At 38.9% G+C, this 23,340-nt stretch overlaps 2 protein-coding genes across 2 annotated transcripts in view; one reads left to right on the forward strand and one right to left on the reverse strand.

Moving 5' to 3' along the window:
- RIC1 (RIC1 homolog, RAB6A GEF complex partner 1) overlaps window positions 1–6,423 on the forward strand; it is a 162,937-nt gene extending 156,514 nt beyond the window's left edge. The window contains exon 26 of the mRNA XM_060014721.1: window positions 6,272–6,423. Within this exon, the coding sequence (XP_059870704.1) occupies window position 6,272 (1 nt within the window). The 3' untranslated portion in view covers window positions 6,273–6,423. The remainder of the gene's footprint in view (window positions 1–6,271) is intronic.
- ERMP1 (endoplasmic reticulum metallopeptidase 1) overlaps window positions 1–23,340 on the reverse strand; it is a 53,423-nt gene that overhangs the window by 17,809 nt on the left and 12,274 nt on the right. The window contains exons 5-13 of the mRNA XM_060014724.1: window positions 17,730–17,876; window positions 16,974–17,066; window positions 14,337–14,549; window positions 13,269–13,489; window positions 10,111–10,285; window positions 9,515–9,705; window positions 5,585–5,737; window positions 3,277–3,479; window positions 2,583–2,698 (exon numbers count right to left, since the gene is read on the reverse strand). Coding sequence (XP_059870707.1) covers window positions 2,583–2,698; window positions 3,277–3,479; window positions 5,585–5,737; window positions 9,515–9,705; window positions 10,111–10,285; window positions 13,269–13,489; window positions 14,337–14,549; window positions 16,974–17,066; window positions 17,730–17,876 — 1,512 coding nt within the window. The remainder of the gene's footprint in view (window positions 1–2,582; window positions 2,699–3,276; window positions 3,480–5,584; window positions 5,738–9,514; window positions 9,706–10,110; window positions 10,286–13,268; window positions 13,490–14,336; window positions 14,550–16,973; window positions 17,067–17,729; window positions 17,877–23,340) is intronic.

Consider the following 23,340-nt stretch of genomic DNA (forward strand, 5'->3'; position numbering starts at 1 on the left):
TAATTTTTAGATTCAATGTAACCTCCATCAAATTACCAATGGCATTTTTTACAGAACTAGAACAAATAATCTTAAAATTTGTATGGAGACACAAAAGACTCCGAGAAACCAAAGCAGTCTTGAGGGAATAAAACGGAGCTGGAGGAATCAGACTCCGTGACTTCAGACTATACTACAAAGCTACAGTAATGAAGACAATATGGTACTGGCACAAAAACAGAAATACAGATCAATGGAACAGCATAGAAAGCCCAGAGATAAACCCACGCACCTATGGTCAACTACTCTATGACAAAGGAGGCAAGGATACACAGTGGAGAAAAAACAGTCTCTTCAACAAGTGGTGCTGGGAAAACTGGACAGCTACATGTAAAAGAATGAAATTAGAACACTTCCTAACACCATACACAAAAATAAACCCAAAATGGATTAGAGACCTAAATGTGAGACCAGACACACTATAAAACTCTTAGAGGAAAACGTAGGAAGAACACTCTTTGACATAAATCACAGCAAGATCTTTTTTGATCCACCTCCTAGAGTAATGGAAATAAAAACAAAAATAAACAAATGGGACCTAATGAAACTTCAAAGCTTTTGCAAAGCGAAGGAAACTACAAACAAGAGGAAAAGACAACCCTCAGAATAGGAGAAAATATTTGCAAAGGAATCAACATACAAAGGATTAATCTCCAACATATATAAACAGCTCATGCAGCTCAATATTAAAAAAACAAACAACCCAATCCAAAAATGGGCAAATGACCTAAATAGACATTTCTCCAAAGAAGACATACAGATGGCCAAGAAGCACATGAAAAGCTGCTCAACATCACTAATTATTAGAGACATGCAAATCAAAACTACAATGAGGTATCACCTCACACCAGTTAGAATGGGCATCATCAGAAAATCTACAAACAATAAATGCTGGAGAGGGTGTAGAGAAAAGGAACCCTCTTGCACTGTTGGTGGTGGGAATGTAAACTTGATACAGCCACTATGGAGAACAGTATGGAGGTTCCTTAAAAAACTAAAAATAGATTTACCATATGACCCAGCAATCCCACTACTGGGCATATATCCAAATAAAACCATAATTCAAAAAGACACATGCACCCCAATGTTCATTTCAGCACTATTTACAATAGCCAGGTCATGGAAGCAACCTAAATGGCCATGGACAGACGAATGGATAAAGAAGATGTGGAACATATATACCATGGAGTATTACTCAGCCATAAAAAGGAACGAAATTGGGTTATTTGTAGAGACGTGGATGGATCTAGAGACTGTCATACACAGTGAAGTAAGTCAGAAAGAGAAACAAATATCGTATATTAACGCATATATGTGGAACCTAGAAAAATGGTACAGATGCACCGGTTTGCAGGGCAGAAATTGAGACACAGATGTAGAGAATTAATGTATGGACACCAAGGGGGGAAAGCCGCAAGGGGGTGGGGGTGTGATGAATTGGGAGATTGGGACTGACATGTATACACTGATGTATATAAAATGGATGACTAATAAGAACCTGCTGTATAGAAAAATAAATAAAATTTAAAAATTTAAAAAAAAAGAAGAATGGCTAAAATCCAAAAGGCTGACAGCACCAAATGCTGGTGAGAATGTAGAGCAACAGGAACTCACATTCATTGCTGGTGGGAATTCATACTGCCTTTGGAAGACACTTCGGCAGTTTCTTACGAAGGTAAATATATGCTTACTATACAGTCCAGCAATTGCACTCCTAGATATTTATCCAAATGAGTTGAAAACCTATTCTACACAAAAGGCTGCACACAGATGTGTACAGAAGCTTTATTCATAACTGCCAAAAACTGGAAGCAACCAAGATGTTCCTCAGTAGATCAGAAGATAAACAAACTGTGGTACATTCACAGCAATAAAAAGAAATGAGCTATCACGCCACTAAAAGACATAAAGGCACCTTAAGTGGAAATTACTAAACAAAAGAAGCCAATCCGAAAAAGCTACAAAGTGTAATTCCAGCTATATGGTATTCTGGAAAAGGCAAAACAATGGAGACAGTATAAAGATCAGTGGTTGCCAGAGGGAGGGAGGAGAGAGGGGTGAATAAGTGGAGACAGGGGATTTCAGGGCAGTGAATCTACTCTGTATGATACTGTAATGGTAGATACATGACAATATGCATCTGTCAAAACCCATAGAACTAAACAACACAAGGAGTGAACTAAGTCTAATGTAAACTAAGGACTTTAGTTAATAATAATGTATCAATGTAGGCTCATCAATTAAAAGAAATGTACCACACTTAATGCAAAAGGGATAATAATAAGGGAAGCTGGGGGGTAGAGAGGACAATAGGGAAATCTCTGTACTTTCTGGTCAATTTTTCTGTAAACTTAAAACTACTCTAGAAAATAAAGTCTATTAAATTTTCTTTTAAAAATCATAACCAGCTTCAATTGCTTTTAAAAACACCAAGTTCTTCCTAAGTTGCTGGTCACTATTATACATTTGAGGAAAAAATATACATGCGTATTAAAATTTTTAAGAAATGACAAGAGAGAAGAAAAAACTACCATATGACTTACCTGTTGCTTCAAAGGTCAGCTTTACAGAATCCCAGGGTGTCTGTTCTTTGGATACAAGTCTGAAATGAGCAGGTTCTTTTGGAGAAACTTCTGGGGCAGGAAGATACCAGTTTTTCCTATTTGGAAAGGTAACTTCAATATTCAGGTTGCTTTATTAGTTGATTTTGAACTATAATTCATGGAAGTGCTCAGAATATATAATAAACACATAAACTGATGAATATGATAAACAATGTCAGTTTCTCTGAAGCCCAGGTTATTGTGTAATAAAACCTTCCTAAAGTTAAGAACAAGGATCCTAGGTGATCTTGATTCCACTACCCATCCTATTTCTTCTCATCCATTCCTTCACAGCCAAACCATAAAAACTCCCCAGAAATAAAACAATTTGAAATTGATGCTTAGCTGCTTGCTATCTGTTAGACCAGTTAAGAGGGCTACACTTTCTAACTATTCAGCTTTCTAGAGGAAAGACTTCCTAATTTGAAAAAGCAAAATTTGGGGGAGAATAAAAAACTTCTGAGTGCTTTATCCCACAAAGAAATACAACTTCTGTAGTTATATTAAAAAGAAAAATAGTATAAACAGCACTCAACTTCTATGTTAACCAGTTAAAATAATAAAGTACTGATACAGTGATAGGACTTGAGAACAAACTAACCCCCAACTAAAAGCAGAAAAGTAATGAACCAACCTGATGAGAAAGTGCACTGGAAGATACCAAGGGAAACCACATAGGGGTGCGTTCTCCTCACAGTGAGCTCGGATGGTATCGTTGATCTCGGGAATGTGAGGTGTTATGTGAGACATTCCGGTATAATCAAACCCGTTGATCCATATTCCAGAGTCTCGTTTAACTACGTTTCCATCCAAGTCATGAAATGTTCTAGTCATATGCTGAAAAGAACAAGACTAATGAGGAAACTACTGTTTGAACTCCTTCACCCACATCCCCACCCCAGATTAACAAAAATGACTACGTGACAATACCAAGAAATGATGAGGCTACTGAGCAACAGGAACCCACCGCTGGCACAATCACTTTAGGAGACTGCTTAGATTACCTAATAAAGTTAACATGCGCATAACCCTTCAAGTCAGCAACTCCACTGCTGAATATGGACCTTAGAGAAACTCTTGCAAGGTACAAAAGTGTTCGTTCAGCATTGTCCTTATTAGCAAAAACTGGAAACAACCCAAATGTCCATTAACAGTAGAATGGGCAAATAAATTGGGGCATCCTCCTATGACAGAAGTCTATTCGGCAATGAAAAATAATGAACTACAGTGACACAGATCAACCTGGAAGACTCTGACATGCTGTTGGGCAATAAGAAGTAAGCCACCAAAGAGTATATGGTATGGCCTTACCTGTAAGAAGCTCAAAAACAGGCAAAACTATATGTTGTTGTTTAGCGATTAATACATATGTGGTAAAATAATGATTAACTCCAACCTTTAAGATAGTGAGTACTTTGGGGGTGGTAATAAGAGAGAGAGGAGCAAAAGAGTTGGGATCAAGAAGGGAATACTGAGGTTTTCTAAGATACAGCTAATGCTCTTTTAAACTCAATAGATACTCACATGATTACTTTATTATTTCTTACAAATATGTTTCTAAATTTAAATTTCATATAAAAAGTTTCTGAAAATCTACTATTTCAGATATAAAAGACATGAAAACTAGAACTCTTAAAAGTCCTAAAAGGACTTAAATACATTCTAAAAGAAATACACACACATTTCCCTTTCGGGGTGTTACATGCTAATTGATGTGCAGAGAAAAATAGGAATCACAGCTCACCACTGTGCCTAACAGAATTCTCTGAAAAGGCACCATGCTCCATCTGGAATAGCTCTATTAACAACGGAAACCAGCCTGAAGAATATCAAATAGGAAAAGAAAAAGGATTGCAAAGGGCAGGGGTAAACCACAGCCCACAGGCCAAATGGCCTGCTGCCATTTTTATAAATAAAGCTTTATTAAAACATGGCCACATTCATCTGCAGGTGTCGTCTATGGCTCCTTTCACTCTGTAGAAACAGAGTAGCTGCAACAGAGACCACATGGCTGGCAGAGCCTAAAATATTTATTTTATGGCCCTTTATAGGAAAAGTTTGTCACCTTCTGGCACTGGGGAAGAAGAGAACCCCAAAACAAATCAGAACAGGAGTTTTTAAAAATAAAAATCTAGCTTTTCCTAATGACTACTGATGTGACTGTAAAATTTGTCACATAAAATGTATCACTGTGTCCTACAGGACTGGAAACAAAAACAAGGAATAGTTGGCTCTTTCTCAAAATCTCCTCTCTCATATTTAAGTTCAAATATATTATTACTACTTACTCAAGTCCTTGAATAATTATCTAGGTTATGACTGTTGGCTTTTCTGTTTGGCCACTCCATTCCCTCTAACAGACAGGAAGACTGGAAATAAGGGGACTTAAAATTCTTTTTCCTGTTTTACACCAGCTCTAAAAAGTTTGCAGAAAAACCTGAAATCTAAGAAAGTTCTAAATCTCATTTTATTAATATCTAAGTTATTATATTTTCACTATCACATTACCTTGAACATTACCTAAGATCAGTCTTACCGCATTTTAAAGAATCTGTTTCATTTTGCCAGTTGACAGGAGGTCATATTTTTACTCAGCCCACAAACAGTTTTACAATCTGTACTTCTGACAGCTCATTATTCCATGATACATATTTGCTCTCATTTTTCCAAGTAGGTACATTTTTGTAATTTGAACAGTAATAAGAACAACAAGCAGACATTTCTGATTCAGGCTCTTAGGAGAAGTGTTTCTAGCTGATAAGAATGCCTCTTGATGGTCTTTTCCTCACTGCCTTACGCAAAATAGTCGAGGTACCAACTAACAGGTCAACAGTAGAAAAGTCACTTATGTGTTTCGAGCTTCACTGTTGACTAGTAAGCTCAAAACACCATAAGCCTTTCCTCTCCAGGATCTCAAATAGCTCACGCAAGATCGCTCTTACCTGAAGAAACACTCTCTTTGGCTTTGGACTGGCAGGGTTGGAGCTGTATGGGAAAAAAGTTCCACTGCAAACAAGGAGGAATGCAATTGCACATACCAAAGTTAAAGTTAGCATAGTTCTTTTTGTGCTTTTGGCAAGGTAGATGAAGTTAATCTAAAACACAAAACACAAAAATAGAAAAATTACCATTGGCAGAAAGGTGGCTTTACTGACTTGACATTGTAACAGGTGTTGTCAGACAGATAATAAAGGACATGTATCAGCATGTGCTACCATACTCCCAACTCCCAGTACACAAAGCACTAATTGTAAGGGATTTCCATCACAAGCCAGAGCCTAAATAAATGAGAGATGCCCCCATCTGCATGATGGTGCCTCTCTGACAGGCAGCCAGACAGTAAGAGGGAAAAAGGCAACTGAGACAGTGTCTCTGCTCAGCCAAGAGACTACTAGAGGATGTACATCCACCATCAGTCAAACCGTGAACTTATTTTATTTCCAATTCTATCAAACCCTGTAAGTTAACTGCACAGCAGACACTATTTAACCGTACCAAACATCATGACATCAGGCTTTTATTAAAGAACCAGAGGTAAGCTTTTAAGCAAGTAAGCAGGCCTATTTCAACAAAACTCAAGTTCTAATAATGCTTTCATAATGTGCCTATGTGCTGGATTCATCTTTTAGATACACCTACAAGACTCTGCCTGTGGACCTGCACATAAGAAAAAACTGCAATAAAAGTAATTCTGCACCTGAGACTCACACAATATTGTAAATCAACTTATAGTTCACTTGGAAAAAAACCAAAAGAACTATGAAAATTGAAACCAGGGGAAAAAAGGTAATTCTGCCCTTGTCACTGCAGAGTTAACCAAGGCCAACACAATCAAAATAACAAATCTGAACTTGGGCAGGAAAAGCAAGTGGCTCTGTCTCAAGATGGGCATCCAGGAAGTCCTAAATATGTTTATATTTTTTAATTGTAGTAAAGTCACTGAATTAAAAATTGCAGGGGACACATGATTATAGAATATGTCCACAGATCCCTTAGGGGTTCTGAAGGAGCCACTTTGAGAAACAATGACCTAGTCCCTCCTCCCCCTTTTGCCTTCTCCCCCTTATTGCCCACCCTCCAGGGTCAATAAGTAGAAAAGTGAAGAACATAAATGTGAAAATATTTTTACTGAGATGAAAATGAAAAATTAAGCAGATATTCATAACCTACCATATGCTCTACTATATGAAACTAAGAGATTTTATATCTACAGTGTAACGATATGCCCGCCAGGGTAATCTCCAGCAAAACAGTACTGGTCTTAAGTCGAAGATCTTAATGTTTTTACACTGAAGGACAGAAATAAGAGAGTACCCAAGGATTTATGGCAGTGAGTCAGCAAAACACAATTTGTTACCCTGTCCGTCCCTCTTTCTCCTGACAGTCACAATATTTAAAATGTGGCTCCTTAGAACAGGGTCAAATATCCTGCCAAGTAATAAGTTTCGCCTCCACTGGGAGACTGGTTAAGTTTAGGTATACAGAGTCGTTTGGGTCCAAATAAAACCTCCCTGTCATAATGCTGTGGTTCCTGCCATTCTCAACCCTGTTGCTACCCAAAGTTGTCCTACAACTTCAGGTTAAGCTACAGTTTCCACATCCATATTTTTCTCTTCTCCAGGTCATGAGGCTCATCTTCTGCCTCTTCCACCCACCTTCTGGAAGAGCTTTGGTAATGGTGATAAATGAGAAGGTGATCAGAGAGTGGGAGAGAAGGAAGAAGAGAACGGCCTAGTGACAGTGTGTTTGGATCCCACTGTATCACATTTTACTGTCTTTTGTCTTAAATGTTACATCTGATACCACTCTAGGTTCCGAAATGGGTGTGAAATAAAATGAAGAGAAGCATGAAAAGGGACTATGAAGTGTCCCGTGTGCGCTGGCTCTTTCTCTGTTTCTCTCTGAGAATCTCCTCCTGATCCCGCTCCTACCAGCAGTCTCATTTAATCAGTACAACCATGATGGCCCCAGCACAGGGGAACCCCAGGAAACCTGTTAACCGATCATTTGACAGCAATTTAATTGCTTCCTAGCAAATATATTTAATAAATCCCCAAGGACTAAAAGACAGGCTCTCTGAAGTGTGCATTGTGGTTCAATTCTCCATTACCCAAGGAGAAAAGTCTCACTCTAGTAAAAAGCCACTATCTGTAACACAGCTACACATAAGTAAGAAAATAGCGAAGAGAATGATAACCCACAGCATCAAAGGGCAGCAGAGTTATTTCACATTATAATGAACATTAAAGTATTCCAAGAGCCACTCTCCAAAAGTAATTTAGAAGGTAATAAACTTTAATCTGCTTGCTTATGGTTTCCAAGATTTCCATGCTTTTGGGGTCATTTTCAATTTCCACAGTGAAGTTTTCAGGGTTCATTTTGTCCCCTTCCCTATGGAACAGAACTGAAATGCCCCACATTCTGATCATCTTTTATGAGCATCAGTAGCTTTCATTCATTGACTGTGATTTAAATACACTGCAGGGGCGGGGGGGGGGGTCCAGTTCATAACTCAGCTGACTCTAGATTACAACCTAATCTACATGTGATGAAACTACATCTCCTTTAGTCCTCACAACAGCAAACCATCTATTAAGATATACAGAGGATTTAAAGCCTTAATATTAAAACCAAAAGAAGTAAACCCTGAAGGCAACAAAGAACATTTTAGAATTTTCCATCTATCCCTGCAAATACCAGTAAGGACTAAATCATAATATTAAAAGTAAGATGGCTGCAATGCTCAGATTTCTTTCAGAACTAGTACAGCTGATCTCAAACAATAGCGTGCATAAGAATTACTCTACAGGGCTGTATACGCAGTCACACATGCAAGCTGTTTATTTGCCATTTAAGGGACTTGCATGGACAGCACTGACGACGCACGTGGTACTTGTATCTGCTGTCCCTAGACCCTAGTCCCCACATGAGATGCCCTTTACTATATCAGTGTGATAAAGCTCACTATTCTCTCCATGAAGGAAAGAGCTATAATAGTCATAGCTACTTTTTCTATTTGGTACCCTAGCCTCAAATCTCAGAGTGTACCTACAGGTATTCAATAAATACTTCTTACTCTTAGGGACTGCAATGAAAAGAGCCACAGAACAGAGCAGCCAGGCCTGAGTCCTGGAGAGTGTCGACACCACGCCAAGGGCAGCACTCTGCCTGGAGCTTGCTCTAACAGAGGGCAGTCTGGTTGTCAACTCTACATCATGTCTTTTCTTCCCTCCGGAGAGTCCCAGGGAGGAGAAGCAGGGATGGCACAGGTAGGACTCGCCCTGTGAGGGCAGAACACTGATACAGTAAAATGACAAGGCCTGTAACATGTATTCATTACTTGGTAAAGGAAGGCGTGTTTGGGTGTTGTAAGTGTATGTCACTCAAGGACACAGACTCGATCAGCGACCTTGGCTGTGCCAGCACCAAGGCAGGTGAACGACAAGGGAAAACTCCTCATGAGAATTAGTCTTCCTTCACTAGCTCTAACAGCACCAATGAAACTACCATGTATTTATTAACATTTGCCTCTAATTAGTAAGTTCAAAACACTCTAAAAATTCACCACCAAGCAATCTCTACCACTTCTCACTTGGTATTCGTTCCACACATTCAAATTCAGGTAGTTTGAAAGCTATTTGAAAAGAAGTGTAATCAGAGGATTTGGGAGGATGAGGAAGCAAAAATAACAACAACCGCCCCCCCTTCTACATTTTATGCCCATACCGAACCCACAATATGCAGAGTCATTCACCATTTCTTTTGCTTAATAGTAGAATCAACACTATTTCACAGGATCTAGCATGGCAAAACTCATCATGTATTTATATATAAAATGAAGAAGGAAATTTAAAAAAAATTTTTTTCCTTACAAAATAGGATGAGAGAATCATTGTACAACCAGCCAAAATAGAAGCCAGCACGACATCAGGTGGAATTTCCGAACCACTCCTCCCAAGGATAGGGGTAAACATCTCAAATACGGCCCAGATGAGGTACAATGCATAAAGATAAGGAATAAACATCCCCAAAAGGTAAAAGGCAATAAATTTTCCTCCGGCACCTACAGAAAAAGAGAAAGAAAACACATCTCTGAAATTCTCCAGTGAGATAACAGCTTTTCATAGTCCTGGTATACCTACGCACCTAACAGAAATTAGGTTAGCTCTGACTCTTGCCCTTTTGGTACATGTTATCTTAGTGAGATAAAATACTTTGACTTAGGGTAGAATACAAATAAGAAAACAAAGTATGTAATATATTAGCATGTGCTCATTTACGTGAGAATGATGGGGTATGTATAAGGTGTAAGATAAAAATCTGTGTGATCTGAAAGTTAAAAAAAAAACAAACAGCAACAATTTAGAAAGCCTACCCAAAAGGATCAAATATGGAAATAGTTCCTGGAAGCCTTATCTTATGTATTTTAAGGTATTTCCCATTTGTATCACAACCAAAAATACCCTACCATGCCGCTTAAAGTCCTTGTGCACGCAAAGCTTTGTGAGCAACGGGAATGCCACCCAGACAGCGCTAATAAATGCCGAGCAGAGCCCTTGGTAAGTGAGAGCTGTAAGGAACCCACAGTGCACAAACAGAGAGACGTCAAAAAATACTTCTCCCAGATACTGGTCACTGGCATTCTGAAAGAAAGAAAATATACAGGTCATCTCATTCATGGGCCATTCATAAAGATCTTCTATTGTAGTGTAACTTCCACTGCTCCAAAAAGCTATATTTTGTTTGGAGCAGGGTCTATCCTTTAAACTTTAAAGTAAACACTGACAAAGCTACCTCCTATCATAAAGTAATAAATTCAAATTACTGCACAGGAAAGGGGAATTTAACAAGATGGGGGTAAAAACATCATTACTTGTATATAATCTGTGCTCTCCCTCCACCGGGCTGAAAGACCTTTGGAAATGTTCTAAAATAGAAGAAAGGACTCTCCTAAAAACATTCACCTCTGTAAGCTCTTTTATTCATGCAACTTACAAGGAATGTCAAGCAAACAGGAGAAATGACCTATGTGAAGGCGGCTGCAGCGCCACCAACAGCACAGCTTGAGAACTGCAGGACCTTTAGAGCACACAGCCATGGGGGGTTTTTGCTTGATTCCTGAGTCTTTTCTATCTCCAACTGGTCTTGTAGCACAACTTTGCCCCCATCCTGGATTCCTGGTGGTTTCACGTTATAAAATTTGATCTACATTTTTTGAGCTCTGAAGTCTGAGGATTCCTGTGCAGCACCTTGAGTTCTTCAGAAGAAAGTTGCCATATGAACTTAATACATTTTAACGTCTGCACCAGCGATTCTATTAATGTAAACATGAAAGTTATAATTTTAGTGCAGAAATACCAAAACGGAAATAGATATATTTAAGCTTTTCTCTCTCCTCTGCCTTCTCATTTCTGTATAGTCCAGGGCATGTTTGTTATAAGGGTCCCTAATTCAAGAGCTCAAAAGAGTTTGTCACATGTTTTCAAAACAAGTTAAAGTTCACTTGACAAACCTCCTTTGGACAATGAAAGACAGGCTATCATCGTTAAATAATTAGATGTTCAACACTGTTAATCAAGAGTCATGGTCTTTAAAAAGAATAAAATAATCCTTAGGATTCAATTTGAAGCCAAATTCCACTCAGATATTTAAAAACAAAGATCTCAACAACGAAGACTGTAATAACTGAAAATGTTTTACATTGTTCCCACATTGTACCCAAGTCCAAACATCCCTCAAATCTAGTTCCCCTCTCCCCGTCTCTATTATCCCTCTACCCCTTCCAATCCATTCTGTACACTGTTACCAGTGTGTTCCTACTAAATTACAAATTCTCACGCTCAATATCCTGCTTAGAAATTTTAAATTGTGGCCCCACTGGTTTTTAGGGTCATGCTCCAACTTCACCCTGGCCTGCTTTCTCAGTTATTATCCTATCAACCTCATCTTCACCACACTGAACTTTTTACTGACTGTGAGCCAAATGCATCTTGTACATTCCCACCTTTGCCCATCAACCTGTTCTCTATCTGGCACACTTCTACTCAGGCTTCAGAAACCCAGTTCAAATGTCACCACCTCTTTCATGAAGCCTTCCTGACTTCCACAAACAGAATTCATCTCTCCTGGCCCTATATTCCTACAGCACTGTTAATATATCACTCTACTTCACTTCGTCCCAATGTACTGAAACCCCTGTGGTTTCTCCATCATTTCATCCCCAAATGAAACTGTGAGCTCCTCAAAGAAAAAGACTATGTCCTGAATCTCTGTACCAGACCTTAGCATGGAAGCCCACTAGATACTCAAAGACCATTTGTGAAATGAAAATAAAACACACTATTCTTTACATTGTGCCTTCAGCCCGAAGTTTTGTAATCAGACAACTGAAATCAGTCAAAGTAGAACTTTACTAAGCATTTCTGTCTTACCCTCTACTGCACCCCAATGCCGTATCAATGACAGTCAGCCACGCTCTGACTGATTACATACCATTGCACTAAGAATAAGCATGTGAAATTGAGCCCCATGGTATCATTCTTTTGGAGACAGAAGCCACTAAGATACAAGCATTGGCTCAACCATAAACAGATGGCTAACCTCAAAGAAGCTTTCTTCAATAGGGCCCGAAACACAGAAGGGCTCCTCAGATCATATCCCAACATGAACTGAAACTGAGACCAAGGTTCAGGTACCAAAGACATCCTTGTGAAAGGATGCTGTATTATAGTCTTCCATGTCTCCATTCTAATCCCCAAGAGTACAAACTGAAAAAACAGGTGTACACTGGCCGTCTTGAAAATGACGGAACTAAGAAAGATTTCCCCTTTAACTCTCTTAGAAAATCAGAAACCACTGCTTGCTCTCTCACTGTAATTTATTTTTAGTCCTATTATCTCATAACCCTAATACCTAATTTTGTTTTTACCAAACAAAATACAATGGTATACAGTTGAAACCACAACAATATGGCTATATTCTCTAAGTCAGCATAAATCATTTTGGAACCCTATGTACCTCCCCTTATTCTCCTTAGCAATATGTCAGTATAACCCCCAGACCACAGAGGCATGCTGACAGAATCTGCATCAACAACATAAAAGTTAAAAAAAAAAAAAGTGAAGGAAACTGAAAACTTTAAGCGCAGTTTTAAGCGCAACGTTCATTCACACAGCAAACACTTACTGTGTGTTAGTGCTGTTTCAGACACTGCCTAAGCACAGGGGACAATGAACAAAACAATCCATGCCCTCAAGGAGCTTACAGTCCAGTGGAAAACAGAGCTATTCAAATATAAATAATTGGGTGATCCCAAGGAAGGCTGGTAGATTAAAGAGCATGGTTACAAAAACCGCAGACTCAGGAGAGGCAAAAGGCTATGCTAACACACCTTGCTGTCACCAACACGCCAAACTGTTTGCAGCTTTATAACCTCATTTGAAGTCTGCTACCTGCAGAATGAGAAGCCTTCCAGAAAGTCAACACAGATCTGGGAGTCAATTATCTATAGCCATGCCAAACAATCTGTGATAGCTCAAAAGGCCAATCACAAGGAACACCCACCTGAGTTTGTCTTCAATCCTAGAAGGCAGCAAAAAGAAATCAATAAATATGCCCAACACTTACCACATAATGAAATCTTTTTGCGAGGGTATGTATGAATATTATTTTGGCAACAGCTGCAGTTCCATACAGACAAACGGAGACGTAGAAGTGGTTATACCATGAGAGAGACTGTCCAATAAGAGAGACGAACACTGCTATAATGAGAACTGTAACCAAGCTAGTAAACCAGCTTATCAGAGTGATGCCAAGTCCACAGAAGAAGTCCTTTGTGTAGGTAGCAGCTAATTGAGAGAAAACAAAAAGTAGAGATCACCGTCTTTATCAAATCAATTTTATAACCAGTTAGTAGAATTAAAGGAGCAAACATTAAAATAAAATTCACCATTGTAATTGAAAATACTGAAATTTCCTAGGGGTAAGGTTTGTTAAACACTACACAGGGAAAGTATCAGTGAATAAGATTCAAGTATTGACATCTACTCAGAGTCCGTGCATACAAAAGACTCAAAGAGATAAGTCTTCAGGAGTAGTTCAGATATATTCCTGGCTAGAAAAGTGGGTCGTCTTAATCTTCATCACCTTTGGGATGCTTTGTGTATTGAAATAACAGCAGAAATGGAAGCTTCTTACTAAAAGAAGCTAACACAGGAATAGAAGTAGCATGAGAAAATAACCAGTGATAAATGAGTATTTAAATTGCTGCTAAATATTTTATCTGATAACAGCACACACCAACTTAGAGTACAAAACATAGTAGAAGGAGACCAATTTAACCAGAAGACGCTCATTTATATTCCAGAACAGTGTGCTATTGGTCTGTAGTGTGGACAAGACTTTTTAATGGGACTCTTCACTAAAAGTCAATCTTTACAAACCATTTTCCACAAGCTTTTGTGGTACTTCTATGAAGTGCATAAGTACGTAAAAATTGCCTGCTTCACCATGACTAAAAGTATAATGAGCATATCAACCTGATATTCATTTACAAATTTCTTACAACAGTATAAATCAAATGTTATTTTTCTTAAGATTTTTAACTTCTTGGAAAGATATAAGCAAAGTGACTAAAAAACTTCAGGCAAATTCCATACCCGTGCCAGTACAGTAGTTTTAAAGGAAAATACTTACTCTTATTTTGGGGCTGCAATAATTTCTTTCCCAGGTATAAAACAACAGCCATTACCACCATGTAGTTAATTATCAAGCCAACACGAGAGGGGTAGGCAATGACAAACAGGCCAAGCACATCAAAGAAGACCATGTTTCCATGTTGATACTTAGAAGAAGAAGCCAACATATCAGATGTAGCTAGATATTTAAGAACTGCTAAAATATTGTCACCTATTAGTAAAAAAAAAAAAATAAATAAAAGAAAAGAAAGGTAACAAAGTTGAATAAACCATCCACTGTTAGAGTAAAGAAATACCTAGAAAGACTGTGAACAGAAATAGCTTTCTACCATCCTACTGCTCTCCCCCACTTTTCTTCTAAATATCTCAGATAAGGGCCATGCCCCCTACTCTTGTTTCCTCTCCACTTCAAAGCTCAGTGACCTGGTCTTCATCCTTTCTCTTCTATTTATTACAGCTACTCCCTGATCAGTTCTACCCTCGCTGTTGACAAATCCAGTGGCTGTTTCTTAGTCCTTCTTCATTTAATATATACTTAATGTAGCAGACACCGCTCTAGATACCAAAAATTCAGTGGGGAACCAAGAAACTCATGAAGCTCACAAACACCAAACAAGTTATTACACGTGTGTTAAGAATTAATAAGGAATTTCAATGATATCCCAATTAAAAAAAGAAATAAGAAGGAGAGAGTCCCCTAAAAACATATCACGGGAGACTAATGGAGTTTGAGAAGTCAGGGAAGCAGTCGAGGAAGTGAAATTTACAGCTAAAGGATGGACAGGAGCTACATCGGGGGAGAGACTGTCCAGGCTGAGACTGTTCATCCGTGTAGATGAAGGCTCTGAGGAGGGCAAGTTCCAAATACAGGGTGGAAAAAAAGTCCGGAATGAGTAGAGAGAGTATTCAACAATGAAACTGGAGAGCTGGGAGAGCCATTATCAGGGAGAATCTGGCACATCAGATGCCGTCACAAATATCTGTTATATCAATCAATGACTAAACGAGTTTGAACTTAATAATGAAGAATTACAAGGAGACATGAATGATTGGCATTCCTTCCTGCTGCTCATCCCATTGACTTTCTCTTTCCACTGAAGACACCACCTCTGTCTTACTGCGGGATTTCTTTCATTGGCTCCTCTGTCACACCTTAGAATGTGTCTTCCCCAAAGCTCAAGTTTAGTCCTCTACCTTTGCTTCCCTCTTCCAAAAACCATTTCCATTCTCCATACTTCAGTGGTTTTCTCTATGCCTTTAATTTCCAAACCCAGAAATCCAGTTCTGTCATGAGCTCTAACAGTGTATCTATATTTTCATCTGGTCAGTTCAGACACCCTCCGTCTTACATCTGACAGACTTCAGTCTCCTTCCCCTCTTCATGACTGCTCTGGATGGGGGCCTCCTTCCCGTGTTCCCATAATGGTCAATTGCATCATCTCTCCCACAGCCAGCTAGGCCTGATGCTGCCCCTTGCTGCCCCTTTTATCTAATCTGTCAAGTTCTGTTGAATTTACATTCAAAATATACCTAATTTTCTATCCCCTTGCTTTCATTTCTATCTTTGGTCAACACCCAGTCTAGGTCCCTTACTATTCCACACGAAAATTACTGTTGGAACAGCCCTGACTCTTGGCTCTCTCCCCGTCTCCACCATCCACTCCACACTGCATCACCAGACTGACAGCATTTTAAACCATCATTCATTCGTGTACTCAGGCCTTTAATGAGTCCTTATTCCTACAGTGTCTTCTTGCTGATTTTTAAAGCTTTCTACAATTTTCTCTACCCTATACACTTATGCCTCATTTCCCTCTATTTCTGAAAATGCAACCTCCATTCTCTGACAATCTACTCACCAACAGCCCCTCATACACAAACACACCCTACTCGTGCTGTGCTCTTACTTGGGACATCCTCTCTTTTCCACTGTGCCAAATCCCGCCAACTCTTTTTAAGGCTCAGCAACAGACTCACCTCCCCTGACTACTATGGATCTCTCTGGAAAACACTTTAACTCCCTTGCCCCTTGTCCTGACACCTGTCCTATAACCCACTCACTGGCCCTCACCACTCAACCTTGGATCAATGTAACTTTTCCAGACCTCGGCAAGTTGCCCAAAGATGTGCTTGTGCCACCTCCAATGTATAGCTTCCATTTTGGCTACAGGCTCATCACTCAGCAATCCGACCATAACCCTGGGTCAACACCCTTTCAAATTCCTCATAATGAATAGTCTTATGTTCTTAACTGCTAAACTAGATTTCAAGGCTAAAATTCAAAGCCTCATCTAACTCCAAAGCCCCACCTCATTTACACCATACACTGCCTCCCTAATGCACAGGACACAGAATATTTATAGGTTTACAGGTCATCCATTGTATTCCATCTTAATATCAAAAGTCTAAATTAGGGGCTTCCCTGGTGGCGCAGTGGTTGAGAGTCCGCCTGCCGATGCAGGGGACGCGGGTTCGTGCCCCAGTTCGGGAAGATCCCATATGCCGCAGAGCGGCTAGGCCCGTGAGCCATGGCCACTGAGCCTGCGCGTCCGGAGCCTGTGCTCCGCAACGGGAGAAGCCACAACAGTGAGAGGCCCGTGTACTGCAAAAAAAAAGTCTAAATTAGAATACCAACCTGCTCGCTGAATGGAATCTGTTAGAATTCTGTCCGCTGTGTCATACTTGGTGTGATAAATGTATCCATTCTCAATAAAAGCTAAGTCTATTCCTAAGACATACAGAAAAAAAAAAAAAAGTCATTTTAAAGATCAACCTTACTTTAGGCCCATTTGTTTAATGTATTAAATTCCTGAAAGACAAAACATCAAAGCAGTGACATGATTGCTTTGTCACATTCATGAATGCATGATGTAAATTCTCTTCCAAATTCTCACAGAACCAATAGTTATGGTACATAATTCAATACATTATGACTGGGGCATTACAATTCACACAGCAAGGGGTAGGAATATTGAGCACGGGAGGTCATCAAAACTTTGCCATCGACATCCTTACCAGGCCAGAGCCAAATTTTAACTTCAAATAAGCTGTACAAGCCCCCAGGGCAGTTGGCACAGCAAGATAACAATGAAAAAGACCCCTGAAGGATCTATTACCATCTTTTGGGAATGAAGTGCTAACCAGTTCTCCCCTGTTCTGTCACACTGTGGGTCAAGATGACATGTTCTAGAAAAGGGAAGCATTTAACTTAGACTGGAGTTTAAAAGAAAAAGAAACTATCAGGGTCTCTCTTTCAGTAAGTCAAAATATGCAGTTTTCACATAGAGAATTTGCTCTCAGAAAATGCTGCTCACTCACAAACTTCCAAAATGTAAAACTTGTTTTTGATTAATCACTGTCACAAAAAAGCCCGTAACGACTGACAGAATACCTGGAATGTTCCCAAAATCCCTGTAGATACGAAAGTCAGTATCTGAAGGAATGATTCCACTCTGGAAAACCTCCTGAGCCACCACGGAAGCAAAAGGGTGTTTAGCTGCTGAAACATAAGCTTGGACCAACCAAGGATTTTCAGGACCTGAAATGAAACATGACAACATAATACAAGGTTAATCTGGTAAATATTTTTAATATAGTAATTTTTTAAACACACCTGAAATAGTTACTGTGGTGATTTGGGGAGATAGGTCAAGAGTTTGTTTTTTTTAATCCTGTTTTCTGTATTTTCCAACATTTCTTTGATAAATGTGTATGACTTTTTAGAATGAAAAATAACCTTTAAGAAAACAAAATTGCTTTTAATTATAAAATAACAGCACTAGGGCTTCCCTGGTGGCGCAGTGGTTGAAAGTCTGCCTGCCGATGCAGGGGACACAGATTCGGGCCCCGGTCCGGGAAGATCCCACATGCCATGGAGCGGCTGGGCCGTGAGCCATGGCCGCTGAGCCCGTGCGTCCGGAGCCTGTGCTCCGCAATGGGAGATGCCACAACAGTAAGAGGCCCGCATACCGCAAAAAAAAAAATAAAAAATAACAGCACTATAAAAACTTTAAGTTTAAAAATGAAAAACCACTAAGATAACTATCATCATTTTTCTATTTTCTTACAAATGTATGACTGTGTGTACATAGCTGTACTGATAGTGTATATATACTCTCTACATTGCTCTTTCACTTAACAGTGTACTAAATGCATTTTCCTATGTTGCTAGATATTACAATAATCATTTTAAGAACTGCATAATCACTGAATATATCATAAAGTTCCTTACTACTATAAATTTTTATCACTGTTAATAATTCTGCATTGACATCTTCATGTACATACAGCTTTTTTCAAATGTGGGAATTTTTTCTTTAGGATAGCAAGATAAATTGTATTACTGTTCCCAATTATTCACTCCTCCCTCCCATATAACTTATAATGCCTCCCTGGGGAAGTAGCACATACATAAATTGCTTCAGTCAATTGATTGTGAATGGGAGAGAAATGAACTTCAACTGAGAAGACTCTGAAGAACCATCACATGGTCCATCTCTCCCATTAACTTTGGCCCTGAGATTAAAACATCCCTGATGAGGGCTTCTCCTTCAGCCTAGGTCTCAGAATGAATAAGACACATAGAACATAATAACCATGGGATGTAGCTGCAGTTACTCAGGAACCAGATGTAATGCAAGCAACAAATAAGCCTTTGCTATTGTAATCCACTGAGATTCAAGGGTTGTATATTACAACTAAATTTACCAAAAAGTTGTCTGCTGTAGACAGATCAAGTAACTGTATTTCAGGAAATCTAAGAATATTAACATTTTTATAACTTTATAAACAGATAATCAATTTGCTTTCCTACAGAAAAATAACCATAAACGGTGGGGGAGGGAAGGGGTGGAGAAACACTACAGAACCAGACACCCAAGTGACCCAGAGACTGGAGTTACCAGGCATGGATTTTAAAATAAATACTATTAATTATTCAAAAACACAGATGACAGCAAGAATTTCACTAGACAACTACAACCTATTAACAAGAGAGAGTGAGAGACCTAGTCAAATGGAAACCCTGGAACCGAAAAGCATAATAATTGATGTTAAGAATTTTAATACATATATAGTTTAATACAAAGTTAAACACAACAGAAGAAAAAAATATAGATCCAGAGAATTAAAGCACAGAAGGAAATAGGGATGGAAAACATAGAAATGCTTATAATACATATGGGATACAGTGAAAAGGTCTAACATGAGTAACTGGAATCTCAGAGGAAGAGGAGAAAGAATGGAGTAGAAGCAATGTTTAAAGAGGTAAAGGCCAATAATTTCCCAAAACTTAAATACCAAGCTACGAATTCAAAAAGCCCTACAAACCCCAAATAGGATAAATATTTTTTAAAAAAACCTACTCAGCACCAAGATCTTTGCTTCTGAATACAATTATCCACTAAAAGAACCAGTTCTCCCTAGAGACATGCCCAATTCCAGATCTGAGCCTAGGAAAATACTGATAAGTGGGATCATCTTGTGCCAGAAAGTAAGAAGGTGCTCAAACAAACATGTCAGAGACATGTCAAAGGGACAGGCACCAGCTGAAGGGGCTGCCACTGGCCTAAACTGGAACAATTCATGCATCAAAATGATTGTAACAGAATATAAAATCCATAAAATAAAACATACATGAAACACTGAAATAAATACACACAAGAGAGAAGAGAAAGCCTTCCTTCTAGCGAACTCCAACTATTAACTACAGACGGAATGACGGACCCAGAAAACAGCATCTGGCTAACATTATAGTAAAAATGCTTTGGGGCAAGAATCATCAATGATTGCTAAAACTAGGATCAAAGTTTCACAAGAAACAGGGTATCTACACAGCCTCAAACTATTTATTACAAAGGTGTAACTTTACAAAGTACAAAAACCTGGCAAATATAATCAAGTGATAGAAGGTTAACACCGTCAGTAATCAGACAGACATTACATGCTTCTGATGTGATGCACTGAGAAGAACACAAATGTAAAAGGAAAAAGAAAAATGATGGTGGGGAAGCAGATTATCAAACCATATCATGTTAAAATATTAAAATATTATTACTATTACAATTAGATATTAATAAAGTTTTATGATTAAAATATTAAAACCACATTGAAAAACAGGTAAAGCTAAACTATAAAGGAAAGAAAGTAATGATCATAAAAATTAGAATAATGGCTAACCTTAGATGAGAGGGAGGGAGTTGTATTTGTGAAGGGGCAGGTGGAAAACTTCTGGGAGGGTGTAGCAAGAGTCTATCCTCGGGATCCCCTGGTGGCGCAGTGGTTGAGAGTCCGCCTGCCGATGCAGGGGACACGGGTTCGTGCCCCGGTCCGGGAAGATCCCACATGCCGCGGAGCGGCTGGGCCCGTGAGCCATGGCCGCTGAGCCTGCACGTCCGGAGCCTGTGCTCTGCAATGGGAGAGGCCACAACAGGGAGAGGCCCACGTACCGCAAAAAAAAAAAAAAAAAAAAAAGAGTCTATCCTCTTTCACACGTGGGGGTTAGAAGGGTATTCACTTTATAATAATTAAGTTCACACTGATATTTTTTATGTGCGTGTTATATAATGACTGTGATGTATCAAAATACATCTGACATTTGATCCCGGATTGGAACTCAGACTAAAAAACAAAACAAAGGATGTTATCAGAACAATAGAAATCTGAATAGGTACTGTTTATTCACTAACAGTTTTTTTTGGGGGGTTTTTTGGGGTTTTTTTTTTTTTTTGCAGTACGCGGGCCTCTCACTGTTGTGGCCTCTCCCTTTGCGGAGCACAGGCTCCGGACGCGCAGGCCCAGCGGCCATGGCTCACGGGCCCAGCCGCTTCGCGGTATGTGGGATCTTCCCGGACCAGGGCACGAACCCGTATCCCCTGCATCGGCAGGTGGACTCTCAACCACTGTGCCACCAGGGAAGCCCTAACAGTTTTATATTAATGTCAAACTTTTTGAGTGTGATAAATGTACTGTTATTGAAGGAACATATCCTTGCTCTTTATCTACTGAGATGATTATGCTGAGATTATCAATTGAGATGGTTTTTCTCCCTTACTCTGATAATGTGGTGAACTACATGGAGTGACTCAAATATTAAGCCATCTTCATTTACCATTAGTAAAACTGCAGGATGTAAAATCATTCCACAAAATCATTTGCATTTCTATACACTAATAATGAACTATCAGAAAGAGAAATTAAGAAAATAATCCCATATCCAATTGCATCAAAAAGCATAAAATACCAAGGAATAAATTTAACTAAGGAGGTGAAAGAAATGTACACTGAAAACTTTAAGACACTGATGAAAGAAATTGAAGATAACACAAATAAATGGAAGAAACTGTGTGCTCACAGACTGGAAAAATTAATATTGTTAAAATGTCTGTGCCACACAAAGCATCTAGAGATTCAATGCAATCCCTACCAAAATTCCAATGGCATTTTTCACAGAAATAGAACAAACAATCCTAAAATTTGTATGAAACCACAAAAGACCCCAAATAGCCAAAGCGACTTTAAGCAAGAAGAACAAAGCTAGAGACATCACAGTTCCTGATTGCAAACTATATTACAAAGCGCTAGTAATGAAAACAGTATAATACTGGCATAAAAAAAGAAACATAGATCAATGGAACAGAATAGAGTTCAGAAGTAAACTCACATATATATGGTCAACTAATTTACAACAAAAGAGCCAAGAATACACAATTGGTGAGGGACAGTCTTTTCAAATAAATGATATTGGGAAAACTGAACTGCCACAAGCAAAATAATGGAAAGGGACCACTATCTTACACCATACACAAAAATTAACTCAAAATGGGTTGAAGATTTGAACATATAAGACTGAAATCAGGGACTTCCCTGGCGGTCCAGTAGTTAAGACTCCAAGCTTCCAATGCAGGGGTGGCGGGTTTGATCCCTGGTTGGGGAACTAAGATCCCGCAAGCCATGTGGCCAGAATAAATAAATAAATAAACTTTAAAAGACTGAAATCATATAATTCCAAGGAGAAACCATAGGCAGTAAGCTCCTTGACACTGGTCCTGGTGATGATTCTTTGGTTTTGACACCAAAAGCAAAGGCAACAAAAGCAAAAAACAAACAAATGGGACTACTTCAAACTAAAAAGCCTCTGCGCAGCAAAGGAAACCATCAACAAAATAAAAAAGGCAGTGTACTGAATGAGAGAAAATATTTTCAAATCACATTTCTGATAAGGGGTTAATATCTAAAATATAAAGAATTCATACAAACCAAGAGCAAAAAACCCCCCAAACAATCTGATTGAAACATGGACAGACAACCTGAATAGACATTTTTTCCAAAGACGACAAACAGATGGCCAAGAGGTCCCTGAAAGGTGCTCAACATCACTAATCATCAGGGATATGCAAATCAAAACCACAGTGAGATATCATCTCATACCTGTCAGAATGGCTATTACCAAAAAGACAAGAAGTAAGTGTTGGTGAGGACGTGGAAAAAAGGCAACCCTTGTGAATTTGGTGGGAAAGTAAATTGGTGCAGCCACTATGAAAAACAGTACTGATGTTCCTCAAAAAATTTAAAAATAGACCTACTGTATGATTCCACTTGTAGGTATTTATCCAAAAAAAATCTAACTCAGAAAGATATCTGCACCCCCATGTTCACTGCAGCATTATTTACAATAGCCAAGACATGGAAGCAACCGTGTCATCAATGGATGAACGGATAAAGAAAATGTGTGTGTGTGTGTGTGTATACACACACGCACGCAATGGAATATTATTCAGCCTATCCTAAGTGAAATAAGCCAGACAGAGATAGAAAAATACCATACAATCTCACTTATAGGTGGAATCTTGACCAAAAAAAAAAAAAAAAGAGGACTTCATAGATACAGAGAACAGGTTGGTGGTTGCCAGAGATGGGGAGGTTGGGAGATGGGTGAAATGGGTGAAGGTGGTCAAAAAGTACAAACTTCCAGTTATAAAATAAATAAGTCATGGGGATGTAGT

The sequence above is a fragment of the Delphinus delphis genome, chromosome 6, assembly GCF_949987515.2.
Source record: "Delphinus delphis chromosome 6, mDelDel1.2, whole genome shotgun sequence".
NCBI lineage: Eukaryota > Metazoa > Chordata > Mammalia > Artiodactyla > Delphinidae > Delphinus > Delphinus delphis.